Source organism: Ictalurus furcatus, chromosome 22 (genome assembly GCF_023375685.1).
Source record: "Ictalurus furcatus strain D&B chromosome 22, Billie_1.0, whole genome shotgun sequence".
In the NCBI taxonomy this organism is placed as follows: Eukaryota; Metazoa; Chordata; class Actinopteri; order Siluriformes; family Ictaluridae; genus Ictalurus; species Ictalurus furcatus.
This window is the reverse complement of record NC_071276.1, coordinates 11,082,479-11,101,014: the sequence shown is the minus strand read 5'-3', so window position 1 is coordinate 11,101,014 and position 18,536 is coordinate 11,082,479. Positions and strand designations below refer to the sequence as shown.

The 18,536-nt window shown below is 44.3% G+C and overlaps 1 protein-coding gene across 2 annotated transcripts in view; it reads left to right on the top strand.

Annotated features, from left to right (window-relative positions):
• The first annotated feature begins 1,514 nt into the window (after positions 1-1,514).
• rasa1a (RAS p21 protein activator (GTPase activating protein) 1a) overlaps positions 1,515-18,536 on the top strand; it is a 34,135-nt gene continuing 17,113 nt past the window's right edge. The window contains exon 1 of one of the 2 annotated variants that reach the window (XM_053654009.1): positions 1,515-3,445. In XM_053654009.1, the coding sequence (XP_053509984.1) occupies positions 2,985-3,445 (461 nt within the window). In that variant the 5' untranslated portion in view covers positions 1,515-2,984. The remainder of the gene's footprint in view (positions 3,446-18,536) is intronic. The other variant, XM_053654008.1, reaches the window with a different exon arrangement.

Below are 18,536 nucleotides of genomic sequence, written 5' to 3'. Positions count from 1 at the left end.
TATCCCAGGGGACTCTGGGCACAAGGCAGGGGACACCCTGGAAAGGGTGCCAACTCATCTCAGGGCACAATCACACACCATGGACAATTTGGAAATGCCAGTCAGTCTACAAGGCATGTCTTTGGATTAGGGGAAGAAATCAGAGTACCCAGAGGAAACCCCAGATGCACAGGGAGAACATGCAAACTCTGTGCACACAGGGCAGAGGTAGGATTCAAACCCCCAACACTAGAGGTGTGAGGCAAATGTGCTAACCACGAAGCCACTCTGCCCCTGATGACAAAATCATTCTGTTTAAAAAATAAATAAACGTACCATTTTTACAGGGTTAACATGACACATCACACATCTTGGCAAATAACAGGAGCCACGCTTCTCAACATCTGCTCATGCCACCCCCCCTTTCCTCTCAGACAGACACAGGCACAGCAGGTGTCACTGCTTCCACACTTAGCTCATACTGAATGACTGACAATTAGCACCATGCTGCTTTAATTCTCATATCCAGCATGGCAATCACAAGGAAGTGAACAGGCCTGTACAAAAGACCCAAAAAGTACCCCCAGTGTATATACTGGTGTCTAACTGTGTGCTCCAATAACACTGCATGTGAAAGCTTTTGGGAACCACAATGGCCTTTTTGTTGCTATAAACAGCAGATGTGACTGTCATACCAGTCTAAAGTTTTCATGAAGTAATGTACTTCACAGATATTGTAACTGGTGGAAAACAACTGCAATGTACCAAAGCATTAGTGTTCTGAGTTGTCATTGGGCAGTAATTTGTCCCTAAAGCAAACATAATCTGCACCAGATCTTTCTTTTGGAATGTTGTCACTAATTATTTCTTTGTGATATTGAGAAACAATATGTCTCTGTGATTCCTTCAATGGGAAGATTAATATGCTGAGCTGGTTTTGCACTGAACTCTCCCCATTATGTGTGTAGACTGACAGTATGCAGGGGACAGGACATCATATCAAAGCTGAAACATGTCATAACATGAAGAGTGGCGAAGGTTGACAAAGAGGAGAGAGTACATGAAGGCTTACAACTGACTTCTGGTCGTACTTACAGAAAGGTCCTTATATGAAATGTGAAAGAAGCAGTTTATCAAAGTTGAAGAGAGGTGTGCACCAAATGAACATGTTGGCCAAAAGGACTAGAGACTCTATAAATTGCTGAATGTCCATTGAGGTAAGTTTTGAAATAATATTTTCCTACCCCCAATTCTAGTGGCAAATCAGACCTTGTAGCACAAACTCTATATTGATTTATAAGTAAGATAAACTTTACACTGGGGAAATTCCCCTCAGTACAGCAGCTCAATTACACACAACAGATAAGAAAATACACATTAAATAGGAATAGAATAGAAAAATGTCTAAAAATATACATAATAGGAATAGAAAAATAAAAATACGAGTAATAATAATAGTAATATTTATAAGTATACCAACAATAAACTTGGAGGATTATATACTTTTCATTCTACCCATGATGATGATGATAATACTTACTACTGGTGCTGCTGTATAAGATTGTTAGGTGGGTGTTTTGCACAAATAGTAGATTAACTCTATATATGGATTATATATACAAGCAGATGTTCGGACCGGAGATAGTAAGGGTGATGAACACAGATGCATCCAGAAGTCTCTAGTTTCCCATGGATACCATGGATACATCAGATTTACATCTGATTACACATTTATGGCAGTTCTCAGTTAGGTTATGCATATATAAGCAATGTTTAAATAGCTGGAGCTTATATAAAAATATAAACCGCAAAGCTCATTAATACAGTATATATAATAAGTATGTATTTATATAATGGTAGAACTTTACAGATCACATTTTGTGCATGATTGATCCAATACTGATATCTGAGGTATGAGTACTGGCCCATAGGTTTATTGAGCTGGTGAATTTGTGGACATGAGGTATAGGTTTATAATTAAAAATGGCTGAATATTTATATTTGAGTAATGAACAAGTGTATATTGAATTTAATGTAATTGAATTTGGGACTCTGTTGGACTATGTAAATCGGCTAATAAGTGTGGCAGTGTACACTCTTAGAGAAAAAGGTGCTAAGCTTGACCTATCCTTGTCAGTGGAGTGGCACCATCAAAAGGTACACATTTCTATGTATGTATCTCTTCCCCAGAAAGGTGTGTGTACCTTTAAAGTTTTAGACTGAAAACTAATTATATCATTAAAGATACCTATTACATGTACCCCTGAGGGTACTACCCCAGCGACAAGGAAAGCTAAAATTTTTTTTTTTTTTTTTTGGAAAGTGTACTTGAGAGCGGATCCGATCGATGCACGCGGCGCTCTGTTGAGCGGGTCTGCGCGCGGGGCGCACGGGCACGCGCAGGGAAAGGAGTGGGACTGGGAGCAGCTGTGGCAAATGTTCCAGCGCTGCACTAATCTCGAGAGAAAGGAGAAACTTTGGCAGAAGGGACGGCCATAACGCGTTCGCCGAGTGGAAATGAAGAAAGAGAGGAGTGTCGGATACTAGAAGGCAACTGCGGACCGTGTCAGATAACAGCTCGGAGCCTTTTTGGGAACTCTTTGGAAACAAAATAACAGCCCACAAAAAAGCAGCCTGGCGCACACACTCACAATAAACCACACATTCCCGTCAAGTGGACTGCTAGCAGAAACTGGCGTTGCGGCGACACAGGGACTGATTACTCGCTTTATTCTGGCGGTTTTTATTTCACGCTATTTCACATTCGTCTTCTTTTCCCAGTCTAAACTCGAAACTCAGGAAACAATGAAGACATAACTCATCCAGTGTACCGTCAGCTAGCTTTGGCTAGCTAGCTAGCTATCGTGTGTGGACTAGCCAGCGCTAGCTAGCTAACGGGAGGCGTGCGGTGTTTACCGAGAAAGTTTTGGGCGACGCTTTAGAGATTCGAGGATCGTTGTGAATAAAAGAAGAAGGAGCAGGTTCTCTTCTTGTGTCGCGTTTTAATGGACGCCGAGGTGCGGAACGAAGGCAGGAGCGCAGTGGCATCGGACGGTCGAGGCCCCGAATCGACCCAGTTTCCGTTTTATGCCAAACCGACTCGAGTGCGCGTGAGTGAGCTGTGCCAAGTCGCTGCGCCGAGCTACCAGCCGCCGTCCGCGCCGTCCCCTGACGGCCTCAGCAGCGCGATGATCTACCCTGTGCCTGGAGAAGAGCTCAGTCGAGCCGCGTCAACCTCAGGACCGGGCAGAGGCAGCTGTTCCCCGGGCTCAGAGGGACCCGAGAGCCGCACGTCTCCCAGCTCAGCGGCTCCGGACGGGCCTTCAGCTTTCCCGCCGCTTCCTCCTCCGCCGCTGTTTCCCGGTTCCGGAGTTCACGGCAGCGTGGACGAGAGCGACCAACAGGACGGAACCGAGAACGATGAAGAGGAGGCTGTGTTTTCCCTCTCAGCACCACCCACTAACCAGTAAGGACGTTTTCCCATCATGTTTCTTACCCACGCCTGCTTCAGATCTTCTTAAATAGTGCACTAGGTTTTGGGTATGACCTGGAGATGTATAGGTTTTGGGTATGACCTGGAGATGTATAGGTTTTGGGCACGACCTGGAGATGTATAGGTTTTGGGCACGACCTGGAGATGTAAAATCTGGCTCTAATGTTAAACTTTGTCACTTCCAGGAGAACATTCAGAATTTTCTGATGACTCATCCTGTACTCGTCTTGTGTTCGTCCAATGAAATGCTCTCTAGTACATATACATCCCGCCCCTGGCTTCAGGTCTTGCTCTACAGTACCAGCTTTTCGCAGTAAACATGGTGCTGTGCGTTTTTTTTTGCCAGTCGGCTCGGCATTTATTCATTTCAAAGAGGGTGAAATTTGTGCAGTTTTGCAGTTTGTGACATGAGAAATATTTTACCGACTTCATGTGGCCATGTCATGGTCTCTCAGATTAATCAGGAACATGATTCGGTTTTTATACCCTTTCAGAGCTTCTCTGTCAGTACAAGTGCGTAATATAACGATCAAAAGTTAATTAACCCTAGCCCTTTAGATTTAAGCCTACTACGCAAATGCGTCCGAATGATGGCCCTTCGTCTCTCCATCACCATCGGCGCCGCTGACTGGCAACCTTGGCTCAGACATGTATGACATCCAGAAACATACACGTCTCGTTGTCCAGGAAATCTTCTCCTTTATGTCAACAGTGAGTGTGAAGGTGAAGATGAGAAACCCTCCACAGTTTAAAAAAAAAAAAAAAAAAACTGTGACAGCTGACATGTTTGTTAGATTCAGCAGGGGTGTGGTGTGATCTTGAACCTTATACATCAACATACAGAATGAAATCAAGACATTTCGTGTGGACTTTAAATGAGGTTCATGTGCAGGACACATTTGCAAAACGTAAGTCCTTGACTTCGATGCCACGCAGAGTGCTGCAAATTTCCATCGCTCGCGGGCTTGTTCCTCAAATGTGAGATGCAGCTTCACATTTAGTCAGAAAAACTAAAATGATCCTTTATGCTTATGACTCATGATCCGTTTCCCTTTCAGAAAAACATTAGACTCGCGAATTCCTGAAATGGTGTAGCCACTAATGCAGGCCCTCCCAAGTAGACTGCTGAGTGAGTGATTAATACGCCGTGACTGACATGGCAAGCGATTTATCAAGCGTTAAGTATGACATTGTGGTTAGAAATGGTTTTATCAGACGGCACAACGTTCCTTTGTAATTCACATCAAAACGGACTCCTTTCAACTTTTGACAGAATTTAGATGTTTTAAATTTAAAGGGAAAATATTACCACTACATGTTTCTCTCGGTCTTATTCTCTGTTAAAACCACATCTTGGGAGTTCATGCCATTTATAAATACATATGTGGTAGCTAAACCCTAGCTTGTTTAATATAAGCTTGCCATGTTGACAACTTTTTTATTTTTTTTTTATTTTGAAGATTAACTACGGGTCATCTTGATATAACTGATGTATGTAGAAATTTCTACACCTACGACTGCATATTTTCACACACCGTTAAAAGGTGGCGGTTGCACAGAAGGTACCACTGTTATGCTTCCTCTTGACCTTTATGAGACTAAAGCTGTATTGACGAGAAATCGTAACACAGGCCAGTAAAATATAGTCATAGGAGTAAATTTTTCATAGATAATCTTACTCATATTTAAATTGGCATCTTATAAAATGTTAATTCTTTGCACATATGCAGGCATTAAATTCTGTTTTTAACCAGTTCCAGTGTGTTAATTTTTTTGTTTAGTTTTTATAATCAGTTAATTAAAACTAGAGATAGTATATTTTACTTTTGCTATGAATTTGATGTTTTTGGAGAGGACTACTTTGGGGTGTATCTTTTTGGGCAAAAAAAAAAAAAAATCCCCCATTGTGTTTTAGAAGTGTGCACCATACTGTTAATCCCACTCCTGCCAGCTGCCGCAGTTATTTTAGTTTGGACTTGTCAGTGATATTTTCTAATGAACTTGGTTGTTTTTTTTTTTCTTCCAAAAAGGAGACAGAGCAGGATAAAAGAGCTACTGAAGATGAATAAATTAAACTGGTTTAATATGCTCCTATGTTAACCAGCATGTCTGTTACTTTTTCTTTTCTTTTTTTTTTTTTTTGGCCAGTTTTTCATCTGACTCCTGCTCCCACCAGCATGAGAGTAAAAACCTTCCACTTCTGCGACATACAAAAATATTTTTATTAGGACAAAATCTCTATATTTATATGGAACAAAGCAGGTATATATTGTATATCGAGGACAGCTATGTCTTGCAAGTAGTCAGATCTCTAGGCATCATTGACTACGTTTACATGCAAATCAAATTCCGTTTGAGGTCTATATTCGTGTTTCAGCCGTATTCTGAATACGATGTTTATATGTGTACAGGCATCAGAATGTTCCTGTATACACGGCTGTTGCAAGTATGCCGATCTACACATGCGCTTTCCCTTTCTCTGCTCACTGTTATTTCCCGGGAGTTTCGAGATGCTCCCTTGGTTATAGAGTACTCTCAGGTATTAGGTTTATTATTATTATTACTACTACTACTACTACTACAATATATATATATATAGCGCTATACCTAACCTACAGCTATACCTAGCCTACAACTACAGTTTCCAGCCATAATTCCTTGCAGACTGAGCATGCACACAGCTCTCCTTTCAGTGGATTTTCTGAACGTGTTCACGTGCAACAAATTTCCTATTATAAATCAGATTGCGGTGTTTACGTGACTCAATACTAATTAAAATATTGCCAAATATGGATTAATACCGGAATATTGATGTGCATGTAAATGTAGTCATTAAAAAAAATAAAATCAAATAAAATTGTTGTCCTTTCTCCATTCACAAGGTGCATGTATAGGAGTACCTTTTTTAAGAACCATTAGTTATTACTGGTTCACGAGCCGATACGCTTTCCAATGTGGAAGTTTACTCATGCATGGAGGAAGGATAATAACATTTACTTCCAGCTTTAAGAAGCTGTTTTTTTTTACCATCCATTACCATACCATTTCTGAACTGCTGCTCATGCAGAGACACAGGCCGAAGAGCATTAACTGTCCTCTTCTATATACACGAGCTCACAGAGGTACAGGACCCCAGCCGCAGGACACGTCATCAGTGTGGCATCGTCAGCGGTATTTCCAGATGATAGGATGAGTGCAGTGAAGCTCCTGTTTCCTTATACAAATGCTGATAAAATGTTTCCATTGGCTGCTGTAGTTCATTCTTTTCAATCTCAAAACCCTCCGGACTGTATACTGTGCCTTATCTGTGGGGAAAGAGCTATGGCTACAAAGTAGAGCTATTAGAGGATAAATATACATATATATTGTGCTATAATCTGATAGATTTGTACACATGTAAATAGTATACTGATTTAAGGCTCTCCATGAGCTGCACCTTTAGACTTTTAATGCTGGATTGTGCAACTCTGATTATCTGGGAGCTGATAACTGTGATTTAGTTTCTCCTACATCTTCTTAAACACCAATGTGAATGACTGAAGCCTCACCAAATAAAAATAAATCTTGAGGCTTTACACAGGATTCTTGCTAGAAATATTAACCATTATTTGGTCTTTTCCCACCTTGAGGCTAAAGCATTGCCATGCTTTCCATGTAATAAATGATAAAAATAGTTATCTTCCGGAGTGTAGAGCTCAACTCATTCCTATAAACGAATCTCGAACATCTACTGGTCTTTCCGTAATCCAATCATAACAGTGTATGTAGTAATCACTTTGCCAGATTCTCCTGGATCCTGTGCTGCAGTGAGTGAGAGTGGTGGAGGGGGAAAAAAAGAGAAGCGTCTTTTGGATATGTAAACCTATTCCTTGAAATGGGGTTAGATGGGGTGTCTTGTTTGCAGCATGTGTGACTAAACATTGTGCTTTAGCACACCACAGACAGCCACAAGCATTCATGCTTCTGTACAACGCAGCTCATTCATAAACAGCAGTGCCAGCAGTTGGGATAAATATTTCACAGCTGCTCAACAGTCTGCTACTTTATCATGACAAAATGGGAAAAACGGCGAAAGAGGTCGAACAACCGGCACACTAGGTGATTTTTGAGCTTCCTATAAAGATTAGAGTGGATTTTTGAATTATAAATGGCTTCAACTGGGAGCAGGGAGAATGGTTCTACTATAATATCTGTAACATTGTTAACGTGTTTGCCAGACATGTTGGGAAGAGTTCAATTGAGCACCATGGCTGATTAATTGGCTTTACAGAAACACAAGGCCAGTTGAATACCAAGTGGTGCAGGATCTGCAATGGATAAAATAGTTTGGACTCTTGAAATAGCCTCGATAGGCTTCTTTTGTGTAATTCCTCGTGTGCTATTAGCTCAGTGCTCATTAGTTCAGGCTAAGCCTTGGCTGTGCATTACGTAAGAAATCCTGCATGGTGTTGTATGCGTTTTCAGCGACGGCCAAATGGTACAACTTTTTTTTAATGTTGAATGTTATGTAAATGTTTCTTGTCTTCTAGAATGGTTTTGTTTTTCAGCCTTGTCAGCAGGACATGTCAGTGACGCACTAATAAGGAAAGTGGTTTTTTTTCCCCTCATGACTTATTTAGCTCGGGTGTGACAAAACTTCCATATGACTTTTAAGGGGTAAAGTTCATAGATATCATTGCACCTTGTCTGTGAAAACATCAGTATAAGCCACTTAAAAGCAAACCCATCCACGTACTGTTCTCTCGAAAGATTCGTTCTCATTTTCACACCAGTATTTCCACAGCATACAGTGACTGCTTGCATGTAGGCTGGATGTCTCTGCAGGTCTGCAGAGAGCTGCTAAAATCACCCTATGTTGTTCAGTTTAAAAGAAACTGTCATGATGTACTGCATAGCTGGTTTACATACTATTCTGCTGTACACAAAAGCATAGACAAAGCATTCAGTGATGCATAACACTTATTATTATTATTATTATTATTATTAGTAGTAGTAGTAGTAGTAGTAGTAGTAGTAGTATTGGTTTCTCTGACTGCCTATTGCACTGAATGGGAAGAGTGAAGTTCTGACATTTGTGGTATCTTAGCTTGTGACTCTGTACCAAACTTGCATACAAATGCCACTATATGTGTTTTAAACTATGATTTAAACCCTTATGGTCTTATTGGTTACTATATATGTTGGATATTTGTTAGACAGTCTTTCAGTTTCTAGTCATTGTGTATGGACAAAAAAAGAATTAAATGCTAGTATACTCTCAGCATCTTCATTTAGAAAATGGATAAAAGCTTGGTTAGTATTTGTAAAAAAAAAAAAAAAATCATAATTTGAAGAATTTTTCTTGCAATGTGCCATTTATAAAGCTTTTGGCAAAGACTGGTAAGTAATCCCGAGGCGCAAAAGAGATGATACACTATATGGCCCAAAGTTTTGTGGACAGCTGGCCATCACACCCAAACGTGGGCCTTCCTTAAACTGATTGAATTTATAGAATGTCTTTGTATTCTGTTGCATTATAGTTCCCCTTTACTGTAACTAATGGGCCCAGACATGTTCTAGCATGACAGTGCCCCTGTGCACAAAGTGAGGTCCATGAAGACGTAGTTTGCCTAGGTTGATGTGGGATAATTTGAAAGACTCGTACCGAGCCCTGACCTTATCCCCAATGAAAACCTTTGTCATGAACTGGGACAACAACATCTGGATCAATCAGAAAGCCTTCCCAGAAGAGTGGATGTTGTTATAACAGCAAAAGGGTATTAAATCTGGAATGGGACATTCAGAAAGCACATGTGTATGTGATGATCAGGTGTCCTCAAACTCTTTAGCCATATAATATACATTTGATCTGTTCGGTAACAAGGAGCTTTTAAAACGGTGTCTAGGTACTGCAAAAATAATGTCAGTAATCAGTTGCTTTGTGGAATAAAAAGTAAAGCAGTACCACTGCACATGTGTGATGGACTGGAATCCCTTCCCCTTCCAGGGTGTATTCCCACCTCGCGTCCAGCGTTCCCAGGATCGGCTCTGGATTCATAGCTACCCTGACTGTAGGGCTGGACGATATGACAAAAATATCATATCAGGATATCTGCAAAACAGTAGTAAAATAAACCAAAAAACATTAATGAAGAACATTTTAAGAAAAAATCAACAGCATCTATCTACGCATAATCATTTATCATGATATTGATTATATCTATACATCACCCAGTCCTCCCTGACTGAGATAAAGCGGTGTATGAACAGTGAAGTACCTACACTACACTCAGCACTATTTGTCCACAATGGCAAATTATAAAGTACAGATGAACTGCAAATAGTGCCAAATAATTTTACACAAACAGTAAATACCTTCTGCAAGCTGCATGTTGTGTGTCAGTTTAATTGTGGTGGTTTTTTTTTTTTTTTTTTTTGGGGATATGCATGGAGTACAAAGGTATAGCCCCATTCCTAATCTTAGCTCAAGAATTCTTTTGTAAAAGTTTTTCCCAGTTCCTCCCAACTGATGGGTAGAAATGAAAAAACCCCAGATTTATGCATTTCATGGCTGACTGTATGTGTGTATGCCACAACTTTAAATGTATGCCTCTGCTCACTAAAGATGAGCTTTTAGCTCTCCATCTGTATTTCACTGCCCATGTGCTGCTAATCTTTCTGTCTCCGAGTCAAATATGCTGCGACACTTTGTCATGTGTGAAGGAAAACAAGGCTGATTCCCAGCTGTTGCTGCACATCATCTCCGCACATCATCTCCGCACTACCTTCTTCCAGCACAGAAACTTCAGGAAAATGGGACGGTTAGCTCAGGCAATTTGCATAATGGTTCACTGTTGATTAACTTGGGAGATGTGAAACTTCCACCATTATTATTTTAAATTGTTACGGAATAAACACTTGATCATTTATCCATGCCATGATTAGGAAGTGCTGGTCAGCTAGATGAGTTCTTTGAACAGCTCATATGTAATCGGTCTTAAAATTAATCCAGTAATTAATTTTGTGTAGTCCCCAGAAGGGTAGTGTGTAGCAGGCTTACTAAACACATTTACAAATAAAACATAATATGCCGCCTTTATCAGAATATCAGCTTGCTAACTGATCTAACTAATAGATAGACTGATTTAGCTATCATTTTGGCCTGTCCCTAGTTCCTGATCCATTCACAAACGTTAGTGATGGTGAGGGAGTTTGTGGATGAGGCAGACACACACACAGTACCACTGCATAGTGGCTCTCTTCCTGCACACGGTGGCTACTCTGCACCCAGAGCCTCTTCTTACTCACTCTTGGCTTTATTTGCCTTCCACAGTAATAATATGGACGTAACGTATAATTCTAAACATCTGGAAAAAGATTTTCCTCTGATGGAAACTTCTACGGTCTTCTCAGAGCAAGTGAAGTTTACATTTTGCTGTAATACACACATGAGCTTCAGCCTCGTTTTTTAACACAGTGGATGTAGATGTAGCAGCTGCACCGGACTGGAGAACAGAGGGATGAGCTTAACGCTGCCGCAGTTCCATGGGATCATGCCAGAGATTGTGCTGGAGTTGTGTCAGTCATGTCCAGCGAGACCAGGAAGGCACATGCTAGAGATTCAGCAGCTGGATGGCTTTACTTCATGAGTAAGAGAGAGTGGGACAGGCAAGGATGCAGCAAAAGATGAACCCAGTGTAAGTGTCGCTTGTATCGGATGAGGAATGTGTGTTTGTTTTATTGTGGTCTTTTCTTTGTACCATTCAACTAGTCTAGTACATCTGGATAATTCTGAACGAGTTTTCTCTTTACACTGGTAAACAATGGTCAGTCTAGGGATGCCCTTATTACCGTTATTTTCAGATCGAGTATGAGTTTGTTTTTTTTGGGTAGTATCAATACCAATATTGACACTGAAATGACTTGGTATTAATCAATCAGGGCAACATGGGATGTTCGTGAGTTGGTTTGAAATGAAGAACATTAGGATATTAAACTGAGTAAGACATGTTATCACTTACCTCATGTGGTTTGTGGACATTTTTCTCACCCAGTTAGTGGTTGCTCCTGTGTGCTGCTGGCGATGAACCCCTCCTGCTGTGTTTCATGTTTGAGGTTTTAACAGGGTACTTGATGATGTTGCTGCTTTGCTTTCATTGTCTTCATGAATCATGAAATAATTCCAGATTTCTGTCAGTTTATATTGCCTGTTCATCAGTGTACACCAAGCTTACGTCACATGGTATCAGAGCATTTTTATTTTTTTATGTTTATATTTTTTTTCAACCAGTGGTGATGGCATGGTATCGAGCTCATACATATAGCAATAACGGTATCTGTACATCTAGGTCATTTGTCTTATTCGGTGGTGATTTTGCAGCTTTGCTAATTATCAAAGTTAGGTATCGAAGGTTACTTGCATGTGACCCACTTAAGTGTATCATTTGAAACAGATTTTCTTGCTGTTGACTTAAGTGCAGAAACACTTGTGTCCCAGAATGAGGTTTAAGTTTATGGACGGTTAGTTTGGAACAATAACTCTTGGTGGTGTTTAAAAGGCAGTAACTACACAGATGATTTCCAAAAGCACCAAAAGCTGTCACTTTAAGCTCACATTTCTACATGTCAAGTGCTACAGTCTGCTTCATGTTGATACTAATGAGCAGTGACGGAAGGTTTTTAGTGATGAATTTTTTAGGTGGACGGACTGCATCAGGGAAAAGAGGCATATAAAAATGTCTTGATGGGGAGAGAGGGAGAAGGGAGAGAGAGAGAGAGAGAGAGAGAGAGACAGACAGACAGACAGGAAGCACAGACAGACAGACAGGAAGCACAGACAGACAGACAGGAAGCACAGACAGACAGACAGGAAGACAGACCGACAGACAGACAGGAAGGACAGACCGACAGACAGACAGGAAGGACAGACCGACAGACAGACAGGAAGGACAGACCAACAGACAGACAGACAGACAGACAGGAAGGACAGACCGACAGACAGGAAGGACAGACCAACAGACAGACAGACAGACAGGAAGGACAGACCAACAGACAGACAGACAGACAGACAGACAGGAAGGACAGACCAACAGACAGACAGACAGACAGACAGACAGGAAGGACAGACCAACAGACAGACAGACAGACAGGAAGGACAGACAGACAGACAGGAAGGACAGACAGACAGACAGGAAGGACAGACAGACAGACAGGAAGGACAGACAGACAGACAGGAAGGACAGACAGACAGACAGACAGGAAGGACAGACAGACAGACAGGAAGGACAGACAGACAGACAGACAGGAAGGACAGACAGACAGACAGACAGGAAGGACAGACAGACAGACAGGAAGGACAGGAAGGACAGACAGGAAGGACAGACAGACAGACAGGAAGGACAGGAAGGACAGACAGACAGACAGGAAGGACAGACAGACAGACAGACAGACAGGAAGGACAGACAGACAGACAGACAGGAAGGACAGACCGACAGACAGACCGACAGACAGGAAGGACAGACCGACAGACAGACCGACAGACAGGAAGGACAGACCGACAGACAGACCGGAAGGACAGACAGACAGACAGACCGACAGACAGGAAGGACAGACCGACAGACAGGAAGGACAGACAGACAGACAGACCGACAGACAGGAAGGACAGACAGACAGACAGACAGACCGACAGACAGGAAGGACAGACAGGAAGGACAGACCGACAGACAGGAAGGACAGACCGACAGACAGACCGACAGACAGGAAGGACAGACCGACAGACCGACAGACAGACAGGAAGGACAGACCGACAGACAGACAGGAAGGACAGACCGACAGACAGACAGGAAGGACAGACCGACAGACAGGAAGGACAGACGGACAGACAGGAAGGACAGACAGGAAGGACAGACAGACAGACAGGAAGGACAGACAGACAGGAAGGACAGACAGGAAGGACAGACAGACAGACAGGAAGGACAGACAGGAAGGACAGACAGACAGACAGGAAGGACAGACAGGAAGGACAGACAGACAGACAGACAGACAGGAAGGACAGACAGACAGGAAGGACAGACCGACAGACAGGAAGGACAGACAGACAGACAGACAGGAAGGACAGACAGACAGACAGACAGGAAGGACAGACAGACAGACAGACAGACAGACAGGAAGGACAGACAGACAGACAGACAGGAAGGACAGACAGACAGACCGACAGACAGACAGACAGACCGACAGACAGACAGACAGACCGACAGACAGACAGACAGACCGGAAGGACAGACAGACAGACAGGAAGGACAGACAGACAGACAGGAAGGACAGACAGACAGACAGGAAGGACAGACAGACAGACAGGAAGGACAGACAGACAGACAGACAGACAGGAAGGACAGACAGACAGACAGACAGGAAGGACAGACAGACAGACAGACAGGAAGGACAGACAGACAGACAGGAAGGACAGGAAGGACAGACAGACAGACAGGAAGGACAGGAAGGACAGACAGACAGACAGGAAGGACAGACAGACAGACAGACAGGAAGGACAGACCGACAGACAGACAGACAGGAAGGACAGACCGACAGACAGACCGACAGACAGGAAGGACAGACCGACAGACAGACCGACAGACAGGAAGGACAGACCGACAGACAGACCGACAGACAGGAAGGACAGACAGACAGACAGACAGGAAGGACAGACAGACAGACAGACAGACCGGAAGGACAGACAGACAGACAGGAAGGACAGACAGACAGACAGACAGGAAGGACAGACAGACAGACAGACAGACCGACAGACAGGAAGGACAGACAGACAGACAGACAGACCGACAGACAGGAAGGACAGACAGACCGACAGACAGGAAGGACAGACCGACAGACAGACAGGAAGGACAGACCGACAGACAGACAGGAAGGACAGACCGACAGACAGACAGGAAGGACAGACCGACAGACAGACAGGAAGGACAGACGGACAGACAGGAAGGACAGACAGGAAGGACAGACAGACAGACAGGAAGGACAGACAGACAGACAGGAAGGACAGACAGGAAGGACAGACAGACAGACAGGAAGGACAGACAGGAAGGACAGACAGACAGACAGGAAGGACAGACAGGAAGGACAGACAGACAGACAGGAAGGACAGACAGGAAGGACAGACAGGAAGGACAGACAGACAGGAAGGACAGACAGGAAGGACAGACAGACAGACAGGAAGGACAGACAGGAAGGACAGACAGACAGACAGGAAGGACAGACAGGAAGGACAGACAGGAAGGACAGACAGACAGGAAGGACAGACCGACAGACAGGAAGGACAGACCGACAGACAGGAAGGACAGACAGACAGACAGACAGGAAGGACAGACAGACAGACAGACAGACAGGAAGGACAGACCGACAGACAGGAAGGACAGACAGACAGACAGACAGACAGGAAGGACAGACAGACAGACAGACAGGAAGGACAGACCGACAGACAGGAAGGACAGACAGACAGACAGACAGACAGGAAGGACAGACAGACAGACAGACAGGAAGGACAGACAGACAGACAGACAGGAAGGACAGACAGACAGACCGACAGACAGACAGGAAGGACAGACAGACAGACGGACAGACAGACAGACAGGAAGGACAGACCGACAGACAGACAGACAGACAGGAAGGACAGACCGACAGACAGGAAGGACAGACAGACAGACAGACAGACAGGAAGGACCGACAGACAGACAGACCGACAGACAGGAAGGACAGACCGACAGACAGGGAGGACAGACCGACAGACAGGAAGGACAGACCGACAGACAGACAGACCGACCGACAGACAGGCAGGAAGGACAGACAGACCGACCGACAGACAGGCAGGAAGGACAGACAGACCGACCGACAGACAGGCAGGAAGGACAGACAGACCGACCGACAGACAGGCAGGAAGGACAGACAGACCGACCGACAGACAGGCAGGAAGGACAGACAGACCGACCGACAGACAGGCAGGAAGGACAGACAGACCGACCGACAGACAGGCAGGAAGGACAGACCGACCGACCGACAGACAGGCAGGAAGGACAGACCGACCGACAGACAGACAGGCAGGAAGGACAGACCGACCGACCGACAGACAGGCAGGAAGGACAGACCGACCGACAGACAGACAGACAGGAAGGACAGACAGACAGACAGACAGACAGACAGACAGACAGACAGACAGGCAGGAAGGACAGACAGACAGACAGGCAGGAAGGACAGACAGACAGACAGGCAGGAAGGACAGACAGACAGACAGGCAGGAAGGACAGACAGACAGACAGGCAGGAAGGACAGACAGACAGACAGGCAGGAAGGACAGACAGACAGACAGGCAGGAAGGACAGACAGACAGACAGACAGACCGACCGACAGGCAGGAAGGACAGACAGACCGACCGACAGACAGGCAGGAAGGACAGACAGACCGACCGACAGACAGGCAGGAAGGACAGACAGACCGACCGACAGACAGGCAGGAAGGACAGACAGACCGACCGACAGACAGGCAGGAAGGACAGACAGACAGACAGGCAGGAAGGACAGACAGACAGACAGACAGGCAGGAAGGACAGACAGACAGACAGACAGGCAGGAAGGACAGACAGACAGACAGACAGACAGACAGGAAGGACAGACAGACAGACAGGCAGGAAGGACAGACAGACAGGCAGGAAGGACAGACAGACAGGCCGACAGACAGGAAGGACAGACAGACAGGCCGACAGACAGGAAGGACAGACAGACAGGCCGACAGACAGACAGGCAGGAAGGACAGACAGGCCGACCGACAGACAGGCAGGAAGGACAGACAGACCGACCGACCGACAGACAGGCAGGAAGGACAGACAGACCGACCGACGGACAGACAGGCAGGAAGGACAGACCGACCGACCGACAGACAGGCAGGAAGGACAGACCGACCGACCGACAGACAGGCAGGAAGGACAGACAGACAGGCAGGAAGGACAGACAGACAGACAGGCAGGAAGGACAGACAGACAGGCCGACAGACAGGCCGACAGACAGGAAGGACAGACAGACAGGCCGACAGACAGACAGGCCGACAGACAGGAAGGACAGACAGACAGGCCGACAGACAGGAAGGACAGACAGGAAGGACAGACAGACAGACCGACGGACAGGACGGACAGACAGACAGACCGACGGACAGGACGGACAGACAGACAGACAGACCGACGGACAGACAGACAGGAAGGACAGACAGACCGACAGACAGACAGGAAGGACAGACAGACCGACCGACAGGAAGGACAGACCGACAGGCAGGACAGACCGACCGACTGACAGACCGACAGGAAGGACAGACAGACCAACAGACAGGAAGGACAGACAGACCGACAGACAGGAAGGACAGACAGACCGACAGACAGGAAGGACAGGCAGAAAGAGACAGAAAGAAAGAGACAGAAAGAAAGAGAGAGAGAGAGAGAGACAGACAAAGAAAGAGAGAGAGAGAGACAGACAGACAAAGAAAGAGAGAGAGAGACAGACAGACAGACAAAGAGAGAGAGACAGACAGACAGACAAAGAGAGAGAGACAGACAGACAAAGAGAGAGAGACAGACAGACGCAAAGAAAGAGAGAGACAGACAGACGCAAAGAAAGAGAGAGACAGACAGACGCAAAGAAAGAGAGAGACAGACAGACGCAAAGAAAGAGAGAGACAGACAGACGCAAAGAAAGAGAGAGACAGACAGACGCAAAGAAAGAGAGAGACAGACAGACGCAAAGAAAGAGAGAGACAGACAGACGCAAAGAAAGAGAGAGACAGACAGACGCAAAGAAAGAGAGAGACAGACAGACGCAAAGAAAGAGAGAGACAGACAGACAGACAAAGAAAGAGAGAGAGACAGACAGACAGACAGAAAGACAGACAGAACCCTCAGTCAGGTCTCAAGGATGGCTGTTGTGGACAAAAAGGTCATGTCCTGTTTTCAGTCCGCTGAGCTAGGAAAGAGACGGAGCAGACTGAATTGATTTATGCCTATTGTGTACATACTGTCCGAGTGTATGAGCTGAGAAATGTTTTTCAGTGAAAGAAATGAAGTTTGGATAAACAACTGCAAACAGTTTCCAAGGCAATATATGAAGTATTAAAAGCATCCTAAACTTTACAGAACGACACTTCATGATTACATTGAGAAACCGGTTTCTTGTCATAGGTTTTGTCTCATTCTTTTAAAAAGTGGAGATGTCTGAGATCTTACTGCGAAATCCAACGTAGTGTTGTTCCGGACTAATTTTTCTGTCCTAAAATATAAGCGCATATCTTGTTTTAATATGCAGAGACCATGCAAGAAGTGCAAAGACATCTGTGTCTCTTCCATTTGTCTGAAAAATATGTTTATGGGCAAAATGCACGTTTGCCTAACATTTAGGTCTTTAAGTTATTTTAAATGGTAGAACATTTAATCCACTGCTCTTTTCAGGACATTACTTCAACATTTCGAACCCTGAGCCTAAGGTTGTATATAAATAAATAAATGAATCTGTAAATCACTAATGTTCAGAAGCTGCAATAAATATATTCTTGCTTACAAAGTGTACACTGGAACTCATCAGCCAGTGTAATAAAAGCCATATTTAATAATGCAGTTGCACGTTAATGACACGGAGAACCTTTCAGCCTAAATTAGTTGTTCATAAATGAATAAAATGGAAGTTCAGTAAGACACATACATACTGCTGTGCATGTTGTCTCTCATGCGTGGCGTCTCAGCCTACTCTACTCACAATCATGAGGCATGCTTGTATCTTATGGGGGAGGCAGATGAGTGTAATCATGCGCACACACAATGTAAAAGTGCAGTGGGACCAACCCTACATGCTTCCTGTTGCTCATTTAAACCCAAGTCGAACATAAGCAGTAAGCAATACTGTAAGGATTTGCTGTCAGTCTTGGGCTTAATTGTATATGTACAACAACAACAACAAATAACCAGTGCCCTAAGCTTTACAACAGCCTGAGCTTTCTCATAATTTTTGACTTCCTGTGGAGGTTAATCTAGTGAAGAGATATGCAC